Here is a 24,255-nt window from a genome sequence, read left to right on the forward strand (position 1 = left end):
TTTAAAATACTTCTTCAGCGTACACATATTGCACAGTCCTGGCATGGACCCTCCACCAGCTGGCAGGAAGGTGCTGGCAGCCCTGCGATGTTCACACTCAGCTTTTCCTTGGGAAAAAATTCAGATTCTGCTTGGTCATTTATGCAGCCTGCTTTCCCTACTGGAAGGCAGCATGGCAGTGAGGGAAGGGGCTCTCAGCCCCAGGTCTGTGCTGCTGCTGGGAGAGCTCTCCAAGAGGGGATGTTCTCACGCAGCAAAGTCGGTGTTAGATGATCCCACATGCAGCTTTCTTCCTGCAGAACCTGGGAATTTTAGCACCAAGTGTCAGTGCACAGTTCAAAGCATAGCTTCCCTAGTGACTTTATATCAGGTAGCTGTTGGAGGACAAATGTGTGACAGAACTGTGGGTTTGGAAGCAATGTGTTTTGAAACAGGCAATATTTTTCATTAATCACAAACCCGTCTGAGTTACACATTGAGCTACAAAAACCTGACAGTTCATTGTTTCCCAGAAAACCATATGTCAGTAAATTTTTTTTTTCTTTTTTTTTTTCTATGAGAGATGTTTCCCCCTTGGGTTTCTTTTTGCTGCTGAAATGATGTTACCATGTAATGGTTGAAGAGACCTACTCTACAATATAATAATTAAGAAGAATATATTAATAAACCAGCCATTTTGCTCTGTGTTTCATTCAAAGGATTGAGATAATAAGATGGAAGCACCTCAGATTTGGAGTAGTACTGCAAGGAGTGAAGAAGTGAAAAGTTGGTTCTCTGACTGTACCTTCACATTAAAAAAGGGCATTGATTTTGTTCAGCAGAGAAAAAAGGGAAACTGTTGCAACAGCACCAAAAAAAAAAATCTTTTAACATCTTACTTGTGAACTATAAATTTTGGTGAAATTTTCATTTTTTGTGTGTGTCTGATGATCTAAGCTACATGTATCAGCCTAATTTTCATGACAGAAATAACAAGGTGATTTTTCTGTCTGCAAATGAACAATTTCCAACATATCCTGACCAGTACAAAGGAAGAATAGAGCACTGGGTCTTCAGACCTATATCCTCTGCTTTGGAAACTGCTGTTCTTGGTTTGCATCTCCTGTTCCTCCACTGTTATCACTGTTGGATATTTTCACATCCTTTTAGCAGAGAAGAAAAGAAAGAATCTCAAAAGAGTAAAGGTAAAATCCAGTGTCCATGAGAGCAGGGGAGTATTTTGAAGGCCAATATTTACTTCTGGTTGACACAGCTCTTCTCTAAAAGAACTATTTTATTGAGCACAATGACATGGATTTAAATTCTAGAAAGGGGAGGATTTTTGCATAAAATGAGGTGGTTCTGGGCACCTGCCCATCTTTTGGTCTGGTAGTGGCTGGTGCATGGACAGAAGCCATCAAAGGTGAGGCTTGGTCTCAGAGGGATTTTGCACAAGCCAGCGATGCCCCTGAGGAGCAGAATGAATTCTGCTGCTAAGATTTGCACAGAGGAGGTTGCTGAAATGTCACTGGCATATTTTTCAGGTTCTCAGAGATTATGGGTGCATACATTTTGGACTAAGGGTATAGCAGAGTTTATAAACTAGTGTGCAGCTCTAGAACCTACTGAATAAAGCCAGTGTCAAGCCTGTGGCGTCTCAGCTCAGGGGAGATTTTGGAAGAGATCAGAGTGCAGAGAAGCATTTCAAATGGTAAAAAATCCAACACGTTCCAGGCTGGATCCCTTTGGCAGCTTCCCACATAGAGTTTGTTTCTGTCTTAGCTCATTTTCTTCTGCCATGCAGTGGAGGGAGTTCCTGAACCTGCCTGTGACCACAGCTTGTGGCCTCAGCGACTGCTGAGCTGAGATCATCAGAGCTGCAAGAAGCTTTCATTTCTGTCAAGACTTTCCTGGAATTTAGGAACAGGAGCTCAACAAGCTTTTAGGGGGTTGGGTTTCTTTTTGCCTCTTTTTTTTTTTTTCTTCTTCTTCCTTCTCTTCTAAAATAAAAATGCAATAGAAATAAGCATCACTCTGAGCCCCCAGAGGGGACACTTATGCGAGTGTAAATGTTGCTACAGCTCCTGTTTTTGCAAGTGCCTTTTTAACTAGTGCTTCAGTGACTCAGCTGGGAAATCCCTGCATAAACCAAATAACCAAACTTTCCAGCGGGGCCATAATAGACTGAGATGCTAGATGGAATGGGCGCAGAGGGGAGCTAAAAGCAGGATATCATCATTAAATTGCATATATTCTGTGGTCAAACAAGCCCTAGCTCAGCAGAGCTTTTTCACCTCAAGACATTATTGTTACATAAATCATTGAATCAGGGATCACACAGTATTTTGGAAGAAAGTTTACTTATGTGATACATGCAGTTCTGTGCATTAATTTCTTCCCTGGAATAAACCCTTGCAGTTTGTCATATTTGTCCTTTTCTGCTATGAAAACCTACCTTGCCTTACTCTCTCTTGTGCAAAGAAATATATGGACTGTTTAGTTAAAAGATAAAGAACTACTTTATTATTTCAGCAGATGCTCTTTTTTGTGCCCATCTGCCTCTGGAGTAAAACAACGTGGTATGAAATCAAACACCTGGAGTTTGGAAAGTCAGGTCTGATATTGAAAAACTGTAGCCCACAAGTCTACCAAATCTTCAAAGCGACTCCTATGTGGGAAGCAAATTTTATGGTGCAATAACTGGAGACCATTTGTTGGAAAATGGGTTGATAATTCACTCTGGGAGTAAGAGGTGTTGCTCAGGAAAGTGTTTTGAGCCAATTATATCTCCCTCAATTTCAGTTTTGTTTCACTTCTGCAATGAGCATCTTGGTCTTTAAAAATTTCCTTTTGTTAATAACTGGGCCTGCTGCCTGAGCCTTCCTTTCTTCAATAAGAGATTTAATTAAAAGAAAAAGCTGTCAAGAGGATCTAAATACAAATCATGAAATTATTTTAAAAATTTGACATGGTACTTTAGACTGCGATGTTTTTTTGTGTTTAGTTTTGTTCTTAAACCAACGTTTCTGGTAAAACCCTGCAGGGCTACAGTGGTTTTATCCTGCCCACAGTCTGCACTTTTTCTTATTTCACTATTTGCCTGGTGCTGCTTCTGCCTCCCAGACCCAGTGTCCAACTGCACTCCATTGCAGTATTATTATTTTTGATTTGCTCTGCAGTGATTCCTAGAGGCTCCAGCCAGGAATCTGCATTCAGTGTCCGGATGTATTGAGATGATCTCTGCATTACATATTCACAATCAAAAAAATCATAATGCAAATGATAAAAGACTGAAAACAGCTGCAGTGGTTCAGCCCAAGGTCCATGTAGTCCAGCATTTTGGCTCCAGCTGGGGCCATAAATAAGATGCCTGGCAAAGGGAAGGAAAAGAGCAAGATACTTGATATTCCCCCACTTCTTTCCCAGGTCTCCCAGCCATCAGCCATTAATGTTAAGCCCAAGGGATTTCCTTCACCCTCTGCTTTTCAAGGCCAGGTTGGATGGGGCATTGAGCAACCTGGTCCACTGGAAGGTGTCCCTGCCCGTGGCAGGGATGAGGCAACAAGGTGATCTTTAAAGTCCCTTCCAAGCCAAACCATTCTGTGATCCCAATGGGTCTGTCCTACAAGGGAATCTCCCCTTGAATCTCCTGAATCAGCTTCTTGGCCCCACAGTGCTCTCCAGGGAGAGTGCACAGCCTGGGGACTCTTGTCCCTGATGATTCTGAACCAGGCTCCTGTTTAGCTTTCCTGGGTGTCTCCCAGTCCTTGTGTTGGGAGAGGCAAGCTGTGCTCAGTCCCCAGGTGGCCTCAGGACATGTTGGAGGCTGATGTCCACAACAAGCTGCAGCATCCCTCTCTTGGTCCTTGTGTGGCAACTGCTCCAGGCTTTGATCATCCTGGTTGCATTTCTCAGAACATCTTCCAGTGTTTTTTTTTCCTTTTCATTTTAGAACAGAGGAGTTTCAATCCCTGTTTTTGCTCTTCAGTAAAATTAATGCCAAACTTGGAAATATTTTTGGGAAAAGATTTCATTAAGTTTCTACAGTTCATGTGTCCTGCTACCAAAAAGGGTTTGGTATTCAGCAACTGGCAATGTTCATTAACTACATTTATTTTTATTTTCTTTTTTTTTTTTTTTTGTATGTTTGGTGTGTTTTGTTTTGTTTTCAGCTCATTTATCTTCTTTCACACTTAGGAAGGTGTTCAAACCTGAACAGGCAAATAAACTGATTTAGATGAAAATCATTAGATACTATTTTTTTAAGGACTTTGGGTGCTCTTAAGTCAATACTTTTGTAACTCCTGCTGTGTGTTGGGATGGATACCAGTGGAAAGTATAGCACTTGTTTGATTTTTTTGCCATGTTCAGCTTTATTAGTAACTTCAATGGGAGCAGTTTTTGCCTTCTGTCTCTCTGCCCAGCTCACCCTTCAGAGACTTGCAAAAGCAATACCTTTATTATTTTTCTTCTTTTTGCTGTCATCTGTCTGTCTCCATTTGCTCAGACAAATAAGTGATAAACAGGAATGATGATCTGTTTAACGCCACAGGAAGAGCAATGCATTATGAGACAAGAGAGACCTCTTGTTTACAGCAACTTATTTTTGGTAATTAGCCATTTGTAGAGGAAGATGAGCCTCTGCTCATAAAGTCAGCATGCCATAATTTAGGGGGCTCTGAATGGAAATCTACCATTTGCCTCAACTGGAAATGGTAATTGTGTGCATTTAGAAATAAATAAATGGCTTTTTTTTCCCTGCAGGAAGCAGACTGAACAAGGATCTGCGGCATTATCTCAACCAGAGGTTTCAGAAGGGGTCACCAGATCACGATTTGCAGCAGACCATTCGGGATAACCTTTATCGCCACGCTGTGCCTTGTAAGTGACAAACCTTGACCTGCTGGACTCCGTGGGGCAGAATTTATTTTTGGGGCAGCCTTCCTGTGGGGGAGACTGTTCTCAGTTTGGGCAGACTTCCATGTGTGACAGCAGATAGGGTTGAAAAGGAAAATGATTCATCTCTGAATGAGGCTTTTTTGATTACCTTTTTGGAGCAGTTGATGGTGTGATGCAAGCCTTGTGATGCCTGCTTTGGAGAAAAACCCTAAAAAAAACTGCCATTAAGTGGTTGTTTGGCTTAGAAATAGTCTATGTTAATATCACAATGGTGAATGTTGCTTATTGGTTTAAAACCTATGAATATAAAAGAGGCTTCTATTTTTATTTCCTGAACAGAACTTTATTTCTGATGCTTGTTTAGCTTATAGACTTGAACAGCATTTTATGGCTGGGTGCCATTGTTGAAGGCATCTGCCACTCTTGGAAGGTCGTCCTTGATTCATGTAGGGGATAAGCAAAGAGTTAGCAAAGCTGAAAATGAAATGCTCACTTTCACTCAAAAAAACCAAACCAAAAAAAAAAAACCCCAATATACAACAAAAAAAACCCCACCAAAACAAAAACAAAACAAAACCAAACAAATCAAAAAAAAAAAAAAAAACAGACAAAAAACCCAAAAACACAAACAAAAACAAAAAGAAACCAAAACAACAAACCAATTGAAAAAAAAAGCCAAAAAAAAAAAAAACCAAAACGAGAAGAAAAACTAAGAACTCTGGTTCTTAGGAGCATGGTAATCCTTAGAAGGTCAGAATCATTACTCAAAATGAGAGTGTCCTTGGCATTTTGGGAAGACATACAAAGAGTGGAGAGTGATCCTACTTTGTTGCACCTCTGTTTGACATTCTCCAGGTGGCAGGGAATACTCTTCTAAGAAAAAGCTTTATTTGCTTAATTTGGCTGAGTGGTGGAAATAATTATATGCCCTTTAGATCAGGATGGAATAAGTAAACATCTTAGTTATAGGATACTGAGATAAGCAGCAAAATAATTTGGAGTTTTCTGCCTCGTTGTGAATCAGAGATGGTTCATCCTGGTAGACTTATATAAATGTTGAATAATTATGTTGCAATTCAAAAATCAGTATTTGCCAACAAATATCACATAGTGGTACACACAGCAGTAGTCATTTTCAGTCTAAGTGTTGCGTGCAGGAGGGCTGTGTAAGACCAGTTAAAATAGAGTGGTAACACTGACAAATGTTGATTCTTCAAATGGCAGATGCTGTTATAACACCATTGAATTTATGCTCATTTTATCAGTGAAAAGCACTAAGCAAATTATGTTTAAAGAACATAAAAGGACATAAAGAATAAATATGGATTACTGTTTACTATTGAACACTTCCATTTGCCATTTTGTCAACGTGAAATGTGATTATTTTTCAATCACCTAACTTGGCAGGCTGCAGATTTTTAGGGCATACTGCAAAAAGTGCCTTCCAGGAGAGCACGTGCAGTGTTGGCTTGGGAGATGCAGTGTTGTGATACTAATGCCCTTCTGCCTATGTGTGATATTTCATTTCCTAAAACAACAAATAAAGCAAATGAGTGTAAGTTCTGGGGAAGTATTTTGCACGTTACCAAGGTTACATTTTGAAATGTTTTCCATTGATTCTTTTATCTGATTTATTGAACTTGATGGCGAGCTAAGCTGCTTGGACTTGCTTTTGATTTAAAATTAAGAGCAGTGAAAGTGATTCCTGCCTTTTCAAAATAGCTGGGGGTGATGTGGGTTGTTGGTATATTAAGAACATCAGTACTTCTGTTTCACTTATGAAACAAGTGGAAAACCTGAGAAGTGGTGTTAGTTATTGTGTATCTCCACACTTTCTAAATTGTTGGGCAGGTAGCATTTAATTTTTGCTTCATTTACTGTGGGGATGGTATTAATGGTAGCTTTTAAGAATGATGCTAATATTTGTGTATGGCTTGGAATGAGACTGCTGCCTGGTGGGTTGGGATGCTTTACAGGTCTGGAGATTAATCTGGCTGTATGCTCATATTTTTATTCCTTGGTGCACGTGACCAGTAAATCCAGAGCCCTGGACCAATCTCTAGTGCTAATGGATTATGAAGTCTTGTATTTTGAAAATGGAATTCCCTGATGCTTATGTGGTAAACACAAACAAGAACACAAGGTCACTTGGACTGAGCATGACAGCTGCTTTTTATTGCACTAATATAAGGGCTAAATTAAGTGATAAGTAGTAAATTCAAGATGCAAAAAGGTGATGTTAACCAGTTCTTGCCCAGAAATTCTGGTGAGAATAGCACGTGATTCAGCCCTGATTGGTTTGGTGCAGGTGGTGAGAAAACCCAGAAGGTTTCTGTTTCCCACACAGCCGTGTGCCCATCGTGTGCTTGGCTCTGAACTGAGTGAAGTTGTGACAGCTTTTGTAGAAGACAGAGGTCAAGCAGAAGGGAGGAAAAATGCAGGATGTTTAGCTCAACCTCATTATTTTGTTAATGACACACTGCTTAAGCATCATTTAGATTTTTTTAGGAGAGTTGGTTAAGAGTTTGATTCATTTCCTGGTGAACCCTTGAGAATGAGTGAGATGATGTCAGCTTCCAGGGACCATAGGAGCATTTGCCTGTATGGGTGACACAGGATTGTTTTCTGAGAGATCAGAGGATTTGATCCCTAAATCTGTGAACCATCATAAACAAATGAGACCTTGAAACAGACCCGAAGGTGAAGTATAGTTGAAATGAGTTGGCAAACCTCACACACATTTCTGCAAACTGAATTTTTCCCCTGCTCCTCAGTGCCATCTGCCCCTCCAGCACGCTTTCTCCAAGTCCTCATCCCCTCAGCTCCCAGCTCCCCACTGAGCTGATTTTTTCCTGCAATGCTCTGTAGTAAACAACAGCTGTGACAAGATTCCAGGTGGCCTCCAAGTTTGGTTGTTGTGAGTCGCGAGTGCTCTGCTGTTCCTGTCACACCAAACCCACGGGTTTATTTACAGACCCAAGGCATTCTCCTCTGAGTTTACAACTTCAGCAGCAGCATGAGCTAGGACCAAGACAGAGTAAGGAAGAGAGGCAGGGCACCTATTCATATATTTGGATGGTGTATAGGTGGTTATAGCCATGCTACAATGGACAAATCTTTGGAAGAGTTAGCACAGTTCAGCTTTTACTTCACATGAACCACCACTGGGTTTTCACTTCATTGACTTTCTTCCTGAGGCTTTCATTGCATTGTAAACTTCACCCAAGCCTTTACTTTGGAATATTTTTGTCCTTTGCTTAGCAAAAATCAGGATTTTAAAACTTGAGCAAAGTTATTTTCATAGATGTTCAGATGAATTACTGTTTTCATTCCTGGTATGTAGTTTCCATTGTCAAAACTAGACAAAAATCCATCAATACATCATCCAGATTAGTATTATGTTGATCCAGCCTTTAACTATCCTTTTCCTTCTTTTGTTTTGAAGTACCACATTTTTCCTGTGTTTTGATGTGCCTAGTGAAGATGACCAGAAATAATGCTCTGTTTTGGGGTAGTTAATGGCTCCATTGAGCTTGGACTATTCTGTGAGATGGCAACAATTCCATGATTACCCCTTGGCCATGCCTCTACCAGAAGTGCTTTGACTGATGCAAAGACCTGGTCCACACCTTACTTCTAGAGTGGATTTCACTTACTGCAGCTCAATTTTTCCAGCCCAAACATCTGGGAGCAAGAGAGAAGGTTTATCAACCGTGTGAGGCATCTTGCTGGGGCACCCTGTGCCACATTTGAGTCCATCTGTGCTCACAGAAGTTGGTGTGATTTGGGGGAGGCTGAGGGTCAGTGATGCAGTGTGTTGACATTCTGGCTTTAGGTTTCAGAGTGTTTCTAGGAGCAGGACTTTCCCAAACAGGATTGTTGTATGTGAAGATTCACCTGGAGGAATTTGTGATTAGTTGGAAGCTCATGTAAGAGTATATCCATTAAATAGGTATTTCAAAACTGCCCTACTGGGGATGTCTGTGCAATGGTGTTTATTGAGAAAGATATGTTATAGCAACTTACTTTAAGGTACTAATTCAGCAGCCTGTCCAAACCACTGTTCACAGAAGGCTGAACACACAGAATTGTCTTCCTCTTTTTGAAATGATGGCAGAGGGTATCTGATTAACATAAACATGCAGTACTGGCTATTTGTCCTAGTTTCTTATACTCAACAACCTGGCAGCTGTTTTCTTTTCAAAGTGCATCAAGAGGAATCAGAAAGATGATACTTCCATAAAAGCTTATCTCAGTATGTTGTTTGATTTTGTGGTTTTTTTTTTTTTTTTTTTTTTTCCATTTACTTGATTCTCCACTTGTTTCAGTCCTGTGTGATATGCAGAGGAGCTGTGGTGGGTCTGATGTCTGTACCTTTACTTGCCATTGCAGTACACCTGGTGCAGACATGACTGGAATAACAGCTAATCCTATTTCATCCTGTGGAGTTCCTTTCCTTGCCAGGCTGCAGTCTTCAGAAGCAAAGCTCTGGAAGGTGCATGGTCTTTTTGATGGTAGATGAAAAGGCAACAGTGGTTAGCCTAGAGTTAAGTCAGACTAGACACTGTAGGGCATTCTTTTTATTTTTCCCCTTTTCTTCACAAAATTGGCTTTTAAAATGTCAGGAGGTCATCATTCAACAGTTGATTGACTTCCCCAAAACAAGTACATGTCCTGGGATTAATTGGCTGGAGATCTGAATGTTAGAGATTTACCACTTTCATTCCTGCTGTCTGTTCTGTCACCTTCCCAGAGTCTGATCTGTTCCTCTGTCCTCAATTACAGCACAGTAGCTCCAGCTGTTGTGCTTGGTCTTATAGAGGAACATGGAGCAAAATGGAAAGAAATGGATAAAAATCAATAGTTGTAAGTGTTGAGTGACCTGTGAGGAGGCTCAGAAAAAGCCAACAGCACTCAGGCACCTAGCTGGCCTGAGCTCTCACATTTCAGTTGGAAGTTTGAGAGTAAGTTTCTCTGTTCCAAGTGATCTCCTGGTGCAAAGGAGAAGTCTTGTTTATAAGCAAAACCAGTAATATTGAACAACAGAACTTCACAGTTTTTATAGGACAAACTTTAGTAAGTGATTGTAGACTGCACATTGAAACTTATTCTCTGAATTCAAGATTTTCATGGATAATTGAACTTCCAAAGGGCAGTTTAGTTTGTCCAGGAGCTGGATAAGCTGTTCTGTGCATGACTACCATCATCTGCAGGTAGTGGAGGACTAGAGGGACTGAATGGGCTGGAGTGTGATGGAACTCCTGTCAAATGAGCAGACTTAGGTGATTTCCCAGGATAGTTTTTAAAGTCCAATAGCTCTGGGTTCCCCCATTAGTATTTCTGAACTTCAGAATGAATTGATAAAAGGGATATGCAAACCAGCTTACAGAAGGTTCTTTTCATTAGAATAGAGAGCATAAAAGTGTATCAGTATACTGGGGAAAATTGCTGAAGTGTAGCATAAAGACCTTTATGTTACAAATGAATGTGTTTTAACATATGTGCATATTTGAGTTACAATTTCGAAGTTATTTTTAGTTACTAATTTTTATTAAGGATAAACAGAATCGCAGACAGTGCACATTAGTTTTCTTCCCAGGCAATAAATCATCAGTTTATGTACACAAATGTTTTTGAATTCTCAAAAGCTTTCCAGACCTGCAGCTGTATTTATTATCCAAGTACCTTTTGTTGCAGTTCCCTTCCTAGAGGTGTAATTCTGCTTTTGTAATGAGAAATATTTGCAGGGTCCACGAAATGTTCATTTGAAGACCCTCCCTGATAAGGTGAGGAGCAGCAGACTTTTTTCTAACACATAAAAATAATTGTTTTACAAGATTTATGTTAGGAAAAAGTTTTAAGTACTTTTAAAAGAGTGCCATTATCACTGGGTTGCAGCATATGGATACCAGTAGTATGTAAAATTAATTTTTCTTAAGAATATTTGCTTGTGAGTAAATCTAACTCTGTATAATATGAGGTATATTTTCTATGCCAGCCAGTGTGCACACATTTGATTTGTCCTGTGTTCAGCAGGGACTGTATCCTGAGTAAAACCACTGGCTTTAGAAAATCCTTATACCTGTGTTCCAGGGAGTGCCAAATTGCAGCAGCGTCCCCTGCAGTTTTCAAGGATATAATTCATTCACTAATTGGTGAACCAGATGTGTTTTCACTTTTAAAAGAGAGAATAATACCCTATTCTGAGCAACACGACCAATATTTCTGTAGTTTAGTTCCTTTCTATAGACAATTTTTGTTTAATCTAGAAGACTTCAGGACCTTTCTCCCATCTGGTCTGTCCTTTCAGATCAATAGCACGTTTTGTGCCAGTGAAACTATTGTTTGGGGGCGGGTTTGTTTGTTTTGTTTTTTAATTTTGGAAATAAAAGCACTTACGATGGCAAATATTGCTCCATCTGCTTCCCCATTTGTGAGGAATAGCTTTTTTGTGTTCCACTGTACACCCAGTTGGAATTGCATGAGGCACCAGAGAACAGTACAAAGCAGAGGAGCTCAGCCTTCTATGCTCTCCCATGGCACTTGCCAAAGGAGATCTGGGTAAGGAGTGTGGGAAGAGATTACACGGCCAGTTTTCTTTGTTTTCTTTGTTACTCCCCAGTGTACTTAATTTTGCAGGTTTTTCATTGCAGTTGCTTTGTGCTCTGGCAGAGCAGCTGCGAGTGGATATTTAGGTGCAGTGCAATCAGTGCCTGTGCATTTGTTTTCAAAAATAAAGGCTTCCAAGGTGAGAGTCTCTGGGAGAGCAGAGAGGGAATCAGAGAGCAGGTACTGCTGTTTGGGGGTTGAAGGGCTGGAGATGAATTACCCCACGTTATTTACTTCAAAACTGCCTCTGTCCTGCCATAGAGTTTCATATGATGTCCCAGGGTCCTCATTAGATCTTTGCTGATGGCTGCAGTGCCACAGCTTTAGATTTCTAGGAAGTTTGATTTCTTTTCAGCTATCACCGTGCATCTGTTCAAGGGTTTCAGTGTATTGATTATGCTACAAAGCAAGAGAAGGAGTGCTCCAAGCAAAAGGATTGTTTTAAAACGAGGTAAAATTAAATGTGTAGCTGTTCTTTAACCTGCTTTTCCACTCACATTTGTATTTGGGCTTCATATTTGGTACTTCATGATTAACTCCCTGCAGAAAGCACCCATCACTGTGTAGGTATGTTCATGCTTGGCCGTGCTGGTGGTTTCACCATTACAAAACTCCTGCTCTTCCCATCAAAGATGTCAGTATTTAAAAAGGAGCACCTGTAAAATCACATTTACTCGAGATTCTTCTGGCCCAGTGTGATACCTGCAGTACAGCGTGGGCAAAGCCAGTGGGATGGTAGAGGAGGAGTTTCCTGTGTGATTCCCAGTCACACGTCCTGGTCCTGCTACCGTGACAGTCCCTGAGCCCAGGGGGGCAGTGGCAGATGCCAGCTCCTGATGGTTTGATGGGCATGCAGACTTGTCACATTTCATCTTCAAACAGTTATCCCTCTTTTTTTTAACATTACATGCTTCCTCACATAAAGCATGCTGTATTTGTCCTCTAAATCCTTTTTGTCTTTATTTCAGCAGAGAGGAGATTAGCCATGGAATAATTTATAAAGCTGTTTAGATTCTGCTAGCTGGTTTTCTTTGGGGAGAGTCATATCCAGTACCTTTACTGGGAATAACTCTGAAAATTCATCTTCACTGATTTCCTTCCCCCCACCCCAAGTGAATAAGAGGGTAGAAAAGATAGAATAAATATTTGTATTTCTGTCTCTATTGAAGGAAAAATAAATCTTTCTTATTAGTCTTAACAGTCTAGATGTATCTTTTTTCTGTGATGTTCAATTGAATAATTAGAGCTTTGAGTTATGAAGTCAAGATTCCTGGGTCCTTGCCAGAACAGATTTATTTAAGGGGGACACTAGTTCTCTGAATTCCTTTTAAAGGGCTTTGTTAATGTCCCAGACTGCTCTTAATTAGTGATTTAAGAGGGAATACATCTGTTTCACTGTGGATTGTGAAAATTTTTATTTAAATGGAAATGCTTAATAAATGGCTCTTTAAAAGTCTAATGTATCTTCAGAATGAGAGGTGTATCACAGAGTAATCAGGTGAATAGTGATCTGGCAGTTCTTCTTGCATGGTCTTTTTCAGCTGAATATGGAGGAAAACCTCATCAAAGACCTTTGGAAGTGTCATCTGCTCTTGAATTGTATTTCATACTTCACCATTCATTCTCTACCTGCACTTTTTCATTGAACTTCAAGTTTAACATTTCATTTACCTGGGGAAAAAAAAACAGTAAACAGAAGTTGATGTTGGTGAAAGGCCTATAAAAAAGCTTATTAGAGATATTGATGGTATTTTGTTTTTTATCTTAGGCCATCATGGCAACTCAAGTACCAAAAGTTACTTAATGGGACATTTGTCATATGTTGAAAACATATGCAGGTGATCTTTGCTGTATTAGGGATTTGAGCTGGCAAACCTCAGAACAGAGGGGCTGGAGCAGATGCTTAGGGAAGGAGGAGCTCCACATTAAGAAGCTGCTGCTGCTTTTAGCAAGCTCTTCCTTGGATGCATGAGGAGATGGCTATTAATAAACACAGCATTACCATTTCCTACTGTTCACAAGGCTTTTGAATTAGTAATCAAAACCTTGACACTAGGTATTTTGACTTTTTTTCATATAAGTGTTGATTTATTAGCCCATCTTTGTTCATGTTTTTCTAGGGTGTGTGCTTTTTAGTGTTTTCTTTTGTTTGGAGGGGGATCACGCAGGAGAGCTGAAAATATGCTTGAATAATGAGGTTATTAGCAATTTTCCTAAATCCAGATATAGAGGGTTTTCAGGAGAGCAGCAAGTATTGCTAGATGTGAGTCATGGAAAACCCAGCAGGACACTGTATGTGCAGAAATAGGAAGGCTGGACTCAACAGTGGGGCAGAGCTGGACCTAGTTCTTCCAGGAATGTGAACATCCCATCATGTTCATAAATATCTTTCCCATTTTTTGCATTTCCATCACTTTAAAGATATAGATTACTATCTCACTTAGCAATCCTCTGCAAAATTCCAATGTTTTCTGGGAGGGAAAAGCTGATGAGGTGCAATAGTGCTGCTTCTGTGTAACTAACCACACTGGAGAATCACACTGACAGACATTCAGTAAATTGCCCACATTATAGAACATTGATGATACTATTAAAGTGGTAAATTTAATATTATAGTTCTACTAGATTTCTCCCTCATTAACTCTGATTTGATAAACAACCTCCGGCATATTTTGAAGGTAATAATCACCTTACAATCACTCCTGCTCCTCTCTATCTGGCATTTCAAGCTCCTATAGATTTACAGCTCTTTTGTCATCTAATCTGTACTTACTCCTTTATTTCTCCTTTGAACTTGTGCTTACAGGCAGACAACCCTTTTCTAGAGGGCCCTAGGCACGCAGCTAACACTTCATAGCTAGAATAAAGTCATCCTAAATTCCGTTCCTCAGATTGTGGACAAAATGGATCTGAGAGAATAAAATTAACCCAGTGCTCAGGCAAGCAAGATGCAGACCTGCAGGGGTGTTTTAGGACTGAGCACTTTCTAAGGGTTGGTACTTGGGAATGTTGGCAGCACTTGGCTTTTGCAAACAGGTCTGCAAACTCTTGCTGGAAATGTGGGTGGTGAAGAGGGGACCGTGTGGGTACTGGGCAGAGCCCTGCCAGGCAGAGCAGCCCTGCTGCAGCCTGCAGGAAGATGGAAATGCTGAAGGAACCTTTGTCAGCCATGTCTGTCTAGTGGAGACAATTTCCACTCCTAAACATTAATCCTCAAGCAGCAAAACCCGCAGCTTAACCAAGTAACCTTAGCTCGTCTCGACTGGCAGGAGGCTTCCAAGGAGCCTCTTGTTTTCCTAAGTGAGTCATGGTTTGATCAGAGTGCTGTCTCAGGGAAAAGGTGGTTGTTACACATCACCTATCACAATGTAAAAGTGGAAAGCGACACTGAAATGCTGACCCCTAATCTGAAGTGCACCATCTGTGTTTTATTTCCACATCTTGCTGAGTTTACAGTTATTTGAATTCACAGTTTGTTCCCCATTTGCTGTTCCCACATGGTAAGTGAATTGGATCCAAAACGTGCTGATGAAAGAATGAGAACTCTGTTGCAGAAGTTTGTTCCTACCTACAAGAGTGCTCTATCTCACACTTTTTCCACCCTGTGAGTTAAATCCCAGCTGTAAAATCTTGTCTCAAGATGGCCTTCTTTCGTGGTGGGAAGCTGGGGTTACCGTAAGGACAAAGACTCCTTTCCCCATCCTGAAGTGATTTATGATTTGCTTATGACATTCAGCTCTAGAAAAGGTAGAGAGTTCTTACATCTGACAAAGTATTTGCTTTGCTGTTCCTGTAAATTTCTGTGGATGCTTATCTGGTAATAAGCTCTTGCTGTTGGAGCACCACTCTTATTTAGTACTTCTTTTCTGGTCACATAAGCAAAAGTGTTTGATGCTAAATTAAGACTGGGTATAATATAATGATGAGAGCTGTAATTAAAATTGTAATAGTTTTTCATGGTGCAACTTTGAACTACTCTGATTTTGGAATGGGCAAACAGCTCAAAACCAGGTTGAATTTCATTTATTCTCCCTTCCTTCTATTTTTTCTACCAAGAGCAACCATTTTCTTAAGACATAACTAACTGTAAAAAAAGATATAAAATTTAAACATGTCGTATTTCAAAAGCAAGCCATCAAAATGCTGAAGGCTGTATAAACTTAAATACCTTCTTTGGCTTTTGCTGCAGACCACACAAGCTCTGAGAAATTGATTACTCTGGTACTGGAATGGGCTTTCATGATACAGAAACAGAGGTTTGCATTGAATTTCTTTCTTTGTGTGTGGGACTTTTTTTTTTTTTTGGAAAGAAAAAAAGCCTTTAAACCCCAGATTAAAAATAAGTCATTTCATTGTATCCGTTTTCCCCTCTTCTAAGTCTTATGAAAGAGTTTCCATAAATGACTGGGGAGCTGCATCTCTGAATAAATCTAAAGTAAAATACTCCATTTCTTTTTTTAATAAAGAGGTTTATTTTTCTGGAATGTTCCATGTAGGTACTGCCTCACTGAAGTTTCATCTGGTTGAGAGAGTTGCAGTGTGGCTCATGCAGATTTTTCTATTTTGTGGACATGAAGAGGAGGGGCGAGGAATTCAGAGTAATTTATTTTCATATTGCAGTCTTCCAGATTTACTGAGTGCAATATTCTAAACCCAACATTATCAAAGGCTTTGGAGTTCCCACAGCAGCTTTGAGTTGACCAGACATATATCCAAAAAACAGTCTATGGCTCCAAGAGGCCAGTGTTGAAAGATCAGGAAGGTGATCTTGAGCAAAGAATTTTTGTCCTTTTTTTTTTTTTTTTTTTTTAAACAAGAGACATATAATGGGGCCAGCACCATAACCCAGATGGTGTTTTCATGAAAATACTGATGTCAGATAAATTTAAGACTGTTTATAAGCAGTCCAATCTCCTGTGAGTGTGTGGCCATATCTCCTATAAAGGTAATGCAAGGGGTGCTGACTCTTTGATGTTTTGCCCATACCTAGTTCAAGCACTTTTGAGGACTGGGTATGTCAGCAAGAGCAGTGTCTGTCTTTGCTGCTGGGTTTGGGGGTGGGAGAGGATGATGTTTTCCCTTTCTGGCCCTTTCACACAGGTGCTGTGAACCTGTGAGCTGTGTCCTGTGCCCACAGCTGGACACAGCTGCTTTGCCAGCGATGGCTCTCAGCTGGTGTGGCTCAAAATTCTGGTTGTTCCAAGAGCAGGAATGGTGCTGAACCCCCTGGGCCATGGGAACAATGGCAGGAGTGGCCCTACAGTGCCCTGTGCCCACCCCAGCAGTGCTTCCCATGCCATCCTCGGGATTCCCATGTCCCTGCCTGTCTCAGTGCAGCTGCAGCAGCCCCAGCAAAGCTGCCCTGGAGCTGCAGGGGAGCAGATTTCCTTGCAAGGCTGGAGTCCCTCAGGATTTCCAAGCTGCATCTAAGCAATCGTGTCCTGTGAGATATGTGGAAAGCATCCAAGACGGACACCTGCTGGCTCTGAAGCAGTCAAGTGCTTTTTCCAAAATATCTTTGCCCTGTTCTGGATGTTTACTTTTAAAAAGATACAGGCATGTGTTGGCTGTAAAAGAAAGGGGAGTGGGAAATCATTGTTGCTGCTGTCACTGAAATTCCCTGCAGACTTAAAAGGGAGATGAAAGTTGGTACCTTAAGAGAAACTCGAAGCCCTTGGGACAAGCACAGGAGAAAACAGGAAGATGCTCTGTATTCTGTCCAACTGCTTGCAAAAATGAGTGCTGTATCTCCTACAGAGAGAGAGACAGAGCCAGAAACACCTATTTGCATCGTTCCCCCATGCTTGAGCCTTGCTAACTAGGACAATACCATTTTGCACTTCCCTGGGCATATTTTCAAACAGCAGCTCAGTGCAGGTGATAGAGGGAAAAAAAAAAAAAAGGTGAGGGAGAAAGAAGTGAGGGGGGGAAATCTGCCTTGTGGTATTTCAGATCTCCAGTATACACAGGTGCTTTTTAATCCCTCTGGCCTACATATTCCACAGCCCCTAGGAATAGAGGAGTCGTGATGTAATGCTCTTTTCCTCACACTCGCAGCTTAAATACAGATGGAAATTGTTGTCATGTGTTAGAAATGTCACCAATAATATAAAAGGCAGGCTTCTGCATTCTCCCTTTTGCACTGTCAGCTGCTGCTGCCAGCTTATTCTTCCCTCTCAAACCTATTGTCATGTGGCAGAAACCCTGATGTAAGTAAGCCCTGTCCTCCCCCTGCTTATGATCCCTGCATTTTTTATTCCCCTCTGCTGCAGTGCTGAGGATCATTACATACCACGACTTAAAGACAAGACCTCACAAAGGAAGGATTAATCTTGTATTTGTGCTTGAATTTCGAAGGACTCAGGCAAGTGAGAATGTTCTGTTGTATTCTCTGTCCCTTTTTCTTCCCTCCCCTCTCTCCTAGATGCTAACGCGAGGAATGAAAAGCGGCAATTGTGCGGGGCTGGGTGCGTGTTTGCTGAGCCGCAGGTCGGGATGCGGGGCTGGGAAGGAGCGGGGCTGGCAGCCCGAGCCCAGCCTGGGAGGACAGATGGCTAGTGCTGCTTTTTAATTCATCAAGCAGGCTTTACGTGAGGCCCGTTGGCGAGCGGGTGTGCTGCGAAAAGCGGGGTCAATGGGCACGAATAGGCTGAGATCAGGACCAGATGCCTGCCGAACAATGGGGCTTTTGAAAGAAATGCGGGAGGAAGCGTGGCGCTGGCTTTGTACTGCCTCCGCATTGCAGGTTGGAATGGGGCAGCTCCGATTTAATGAAGTGCATTCCTAAACGTGGTCGTCAGCCCGGGCTGGGAGACAAGGGGACATGTCAGAAGGGGGCTTGTGGGGCCGGCGCTGGGGGTGGGGGGAGCCATCCACTGATGGATCGCCCCGAACAATGCGGGCTTAGTGCTGGATGGGAAAAACCATCCATACATCCCTGTGCATATTAATGCGATACAGCAGGTGTTGCTAAATGTCTGTCCCCGCATTGTTCTCCCGCGGCTCAGGCGGGGAGGGGGCAGGAAGGAGAACCCCGCCAGGGATGCGCTCATCCCGGCTGGAAGCGCGGCGGCTCCGGCGCGGCCGCAGGGAGAGCGGGAGGCGAGAACCGGCCCGGGGTCACTGCCCGGACGGGGTGCGGGCAGCCCTGCCCTGTGCTGGCCCTGGCAAGCAATGGGGGGACAGGCTCAGAGAGGCTGGTCACAGCTTAAAGGCATAGCAGGGCCAAAGGGTCCTTTTTTCTGCGAATATTCCCCCAAACGAAGCAGGTGTGAGGGCTGAATCTCCCGAGAGCAGTCTGGGTCACCAGGGTGGAGGGCAGGGAAAAGGGAGGCAGGAATTGGTGTCTCGGTTGGAATTCAGCAGCGAAAGAGTTAAAAAGGGGGCATATTTTTTTTTCAGCTTCTCCAGAAATACATCGATTGGGAATGAGTTGGGGAAGCCGTGTTAGTGGCAATAAACAAGGTGTACAACATGCATAAAGCCAAACAAAACATCTCCGTCTGCTTCTGTGTGCATCCTGCTGCACTGGCTGGATGGACCCTTCCTTTAAGAGAGTTTTCTGTCTAACAGAGTAACATCCTTAAGCACAGCCATGTTTGCCAGTCTAATTCTTGAAGGCTTGGGGAGGGGGAGAGTGTACACAGTCAGTCATTATTGTATGTATTTCTTAATAAAAATACACCCATTTAATTGCTGTCATTGTGTTGTCTGCTCCCCTTGTGATTTGTGACATGCTATACTGTATTTGTCAGCAGAATGAAAGGGGTCTTTGTTTCTTATTCATATTATGGCCCACTGCATCTCTCACTGAAAATGGAATACTTGCCTTTAGAGCTAACTTAGCTGGTGATCTGTGCCTGCTGTTACACTGGGAAGGGTTTGCTTTTTTCTGCTGGCAGTTTCAGAGGAATTTGCAAGCAAGGCTTGAATTGTTTTATTTATTAATTTTTACATATCAATGGGTTAATAGTGATGAAGAGTGATCAGCCTGTTTTGCCCACAGTTCAGGTAAAGCATGACCAGTGGCTGCAACAGCTTCACATATTGCAGCTGCCTTTCTGTGTATCCCTTTTCTGTGGATGAATGGCCAAGCTGACCATGAACTAGGATCGTTGTGCACCTTTGATCGTTTGCTGCTGTGTAAATTGCCAAAAAAGGTGTTGAAAAATAAACCAAGAGTGTGCAATATGGACAAGCTCAATATGTGTCTGCTCAAAGGTTGGCCAAGGCTGCAGTTGAAAAAGGGCTGTTAGTGAGTGTGGGAGCTGTGGGAGTGACTATTTGGGGGTGCCAGTGGCACTTGGAGAGCACTGTCCAGGCACTGGTGGAGTGTGCTGGGTTAGGTTATGTATCGTGTAACACCAACAGCTTTATCACTTGTGATGTATTTGCTGTCCTTGCTGTGCTCTGGCTACTTGGGTATCAGTCTGTGTGCCTGTTAGTGGGAATGGTTTATAGTGTAGCAGCTGGAATTGGCAGCCAAAAAAGATTTAGGGCAGTGCTTGCATAGACAATTCGTAAGACTTCTTCTAGCACACCCACATGGCATGAATGTATGGAGCTTGTTTTTAAATTGAGCTACCAGGTTCAGCAGCTTGAGCTTTATGTTAATTACGCTTATTTTCTACTCTGCAGTGCCCAAGGGAAAATGAGCAAAAAATGCAAAGGCTGGCTCAGCCTGGGAGGCTGTAGTGTGTGCAAAGGGCTCCTCTGATGCAGGGGCTGGCTCAGCAAAGGGCTGGGCTGTGAACCTGTTGCTTGTTGTTGTGTGGCTCCTTCTGCAATGTGGGAAATGGTATCAAGGAGGAACTTTGGTCTGGAGAGAGCGAGGGAGCGCTCGGTGGTGCAGAAGCACAGGGACTGTTTTCTCCTTTGCCAGCTTGTTTCCACTCATCCTTGTCTTCTGCTAAGTCCTGTCAGATGGAAGCAACGATGGATCCGTGTAGATCCAAGAATGATGCTGCACTTCCTCCAGGAAAGCTGCTGTAATGTTTGTGAGAAGGAGCACAGGCAGCTGCTCCAGGAGCACTTCAGCTCCCTGCTGCTGAAGTGATGCAGAGACAGGTTTCACCATAATAGCAATAACCCTTCTTTTCTTTTAATACATTCTTCTAATGCAGGTAATCCAATGTGAAATACCAAACTTAGAGTATGCCTTTTGTCATTACTGAGAACCCCTAGCACAAGTAAGGCTGTCACAGCAGTCAGTGTTGCATAAAGAAAAAAGCAAAAATGAAGCCATTAATTCAGCAGCAGAAGCTGATTGAATGGTGTTGGGCTCCTGACTCTGTCTCTGACAGTAACAACACTTATCTTGAGTTTCAGTTGTTTAAAAGTTCCTAATGCTGCAGGGAAGGCTCTTGCCTGCACTTTGGAGCAGAGTACAGACACCTTTCTGCCAGCATTCCATCCTTTCCAGTGCACCAAGTCTTGTGCATGGTTGCACAAGAAATGCTTCTAAAATCAATGCACATCAAGTCATCTCAGCCAAAAGGTGCTGGGTGCTGTGGTATTCAGTAAAGCTTATTCAAAATGTGGTGCTATTTTCAGTCAAATTCTGCTAAATCCTGTCCTGAAATCCTCTGAATGTTTTGCTCTTGAATATTCTGGTAAGCATGATGACTGGTTCACTGTGTTAATCCTATATGGTCTTTCTGTCTGCAGCTAATCCTGAGCTGTTGTTCCTGTTCTGCACACATGAGTAAGAGTGTGTCCCCCCTCCTCTTGACCACATACAGTAGAGTTCCAGCTGACTGCTCGAAAATAACAGATCAAATATGCTGCTCTTCCTTCTTCTCATCCTTTAGTAGGAGAGTTAAGTTTCTTCTACTGGAAAAACAAAACCTGGAGAAGTAGGAGAAATATTCTTGCTCTGTTGAGCTCTATCTGGAGGCATGTACTGGCTCAGACTGTGCAGGTTGTCTTCAGGAATCTCAGCTGTAGACAAATGTGGAAGAAAAGACTTACTTAAAGTTTCCAAATTCACATAGATTGGACAGAATTTCTATTGCGATTTCACATTAATTAGAAATAATGCTGGCAGTGATGGCTAAAAGTAAATCATTTTCCCCTAAAATAAGTTACTGGATTCTCCTATTTTTATCCTAGTGATTGTTTAATTTTTATTGCTGGACCTACCTGTGGAAGATGGCTTGGCAAAATCTATCCCTTTCTCATGGAAAAGAAAAAAAAACCCCTTTCCTCTGGGACAGTTAGTGTCACTTCAAAATTATTACTTGAGTGTGTTTCAGGTTTAGTAGAAAAGCTCATGGAAGGAAGAGTGATAGTTTAACCTTGGGTTGATTCTCCCCACCCCCACTGATTTTACCCATGGACAGACATTGTATCTCCTTGTAGTCAGATTAGCATATTTGCATAAATATGTTAATATCCATATGGCCTGTATTGACGTGGTTGCATGGGATGTATGTACCTGGTGTGTGTGTAATACAAATGCTTACACTTGCTTTTAACTACAAACATCAAAATGTCATCAATGTGAGAGTCCATGATAACTACAGTCAAACTTTCTCAAAAACTGTGTAATATTTAGTTGATGTAAAATATCATGAATACCCACTCTTTTCCTTGGAAGAGATTGAATTTTTTTTCCTTCTAAATAGATTTTCAAAGGCTTCATTACAAAAATGAAACCCAAGAAGAAAAATAGTTGACCCAGCAGTTTGAGGCCAATGAGGCAATTACCCAATAAATTTGTGTCAAGTCAGCCCTAAGTGAGCTGTGCCTAAATGACTCTGTTATATATATTTTCTGAAAATGTTCCATATTGAAATAGGGAAAAAAACTCTGCTAGATGAATAATGTCATTCTGTCAGCAATTGGAATATGGCTGTGGATATCACCCACCATACAGAAAATAGCTTGTTGCTTTGCCTAGCTAAACAGAGGTAGTGTCCCACCTGGAATTTGCAGTGTTACCACCTTCTTTCTTTGCCTGAGGAACACTCAACCCATTGCAGATCAGAAATTTAATTTGTGGGGGACTTTTTTTATGTGTGGTTTTTTTTTTTTTTTTTACTAGGGTACAACACTGCCTGTTAATGCACATGAAGATGTGAGCCAGGCACACAAAAAGTAAAAGCTCTGAAAGAACTCTGTAACTGAGATTGTGATATAATGGGGAAAAAAAGGAGATTTGCTCCTTTTTTCCCCTTGTGCTTGTATCTTCTTTGAGCACAGGCTTTCTAGAAGTCTTTGGTAGGTTTATTGCTCACATTGAGAACTCTCTGGTGTTGATTTTTTTAATCCCCAATTTAAATGAATGGGGAGCAGCTGAATAATAGTCATGTAGAAGGTGCAGCTGGAAATGCAGTTCTGTCAGCACTGCCTGGTGATGAACAGTGTGTCACTGCTGTGATGGCACGCTGACAATTCAGCACCACCATGCAAGCCTTTGCTAAGGGTGGGGACGTGACTGGGGGAAAAGTCTCCTCTTTCTCCTCCTCCTCCTCTGTTTCTTGCATGGACCACAGCAAGAGCCTGAGGCTTGAGACATCCCCTGAGGCTTAAACTGAGGGATCCAAGTTCTTCTCAGCAGCAGAAGCCGGGAATGGGCTGTAGCAGAGTATGCAGTGCTGGTTAAAGATGTGTATTGAATGTAGTTTAGTGGACAAGTGTCCTGGTGTTGACAAGGCAATAGTTTAACGTGTGATAATCGGTCAGCCTAAACTCTTAAGGGAAACTTACCACATTTAGATACACAAGTTAAAACTTTGCCTTTTCTTCTTCAAGACTTGATTTTTTTTTTCCTGGTGAAGATGAAGTAAACTCATTTTGAGTCCTAATCAGGAAGTGACTGAGAGTCTGTGCTCATTAAATCTTTCCCTTCACTCCTGGGACTGTCAGGGAGGATGTCACACATTACCTGCTGATGAGTTGATGTTTTGTGAAGGAGATGAATGTCCCAGAAAGTATTCTCACAGTGACAAACCACTGGGAACCTGGAAAGGGTTTAGAAAGCCACAGTGAGGCTAGAATATGAGTACTTGAGCTAGTTTTATCATCACTCTGTTAAGCAGCTGCTTACCCCTTAGAAAGAACTCATCTTTAGTTGCATGTCATTTGGGGGACATGAAGGTTGAGCCCTGCTGTTCTCATTATTTGAAGTTTCAGATTTTCTTTGGGTTATTAGGGTACCACACAGAGCTTTTAATTCCCCTTATCAGCTCCTTCAGTTATCGTGTGATTGGATGGACCCTTTTCAATTTTTTTCCATTTTCCTCTTTCTCATACTTCATGGATTCTATTGTTTTATTAGTTCACTGGCCTTTCTGGGTCATTGCAGTCTAAGTATTCTGACTTTTATAAAGGTCTTGGTGACTAAATATTAGTGACCTCTATTCATCTTCCTTTTGCTTCTCCAAGGCAGAGCAGTTTGATTTTGAGCTGCTCTGGGTTACAGTATCAGCGAGTTCATCACATGGGGAATCAAACCCCATTTCTTCTCCCCAGATGAAGGTGTCCATTCAGTACATTGAGCTGCAGAGTTTCTGTTCCAGTGTTTGGATAATAGAGAAAAGAGATGGAGAGAGAAACTAGCCCATGGAGTTTCGCCAGCCTAACTAAAATAATGTACCACTACACAATTGAAGGAATATTGCTGGATTCACAGCAGTTCTAGGAAAGTCTAACAAGCTGACCATGATTGACTTGAATTTCCAAATTATATAAGAGGAAATGGAAAAGTTATCATTAGCTGCACTAGGGACCTTGTTATACCAACAGAAGCCTTTTTGGAAAATTCAG

At 41.8% G+C, this 24,255-nt stretch overlaps 1 protein-coding gene across 7 annotated transcripts in view; it reads left to right on the plus strand.

Annotated features, from left to right (window-relative positions):
- MAGI1 (membrane associated guanylate kinase, WW and PDZ domain containing 1) overlaps positions 1-24,255 on the plus strand; it is a 333,108-nt gene that overhangs the window by 162,031 nt on the left and 146,822 nt on the right. For all 7 annotated transcript variants that reach the window (XM_053953674.1, XM_053953675.1, XM_053953679.1 and 4 more), the window contains exon 2: positions 4,744-4,860. In XM_053953674.1, the coding sequence (XP_053809649.1) occupies positions 4,744-4,860 (117 nt within the window). The remainder of the gene's footprint in view (positions 1-4,743; positions 4,861-24,255) is intronic.

The sequence above is a fragment of the Vidua chalybeata genome, chromosome 12 (genome assembly GCF_026979565.1).
Source record: "Vidua chalybeata isolate OUT-0048 chromosome 12, bVidCha1 merged haplotype, whole genome shotgun sequence".
In the NCBI taxonomy this organism is placed as follows: Eukaryota; Metazoa; Chordata; class Aves; order Passeriformes; family Viduidae; genus Vidua; species Vidua chalybeata.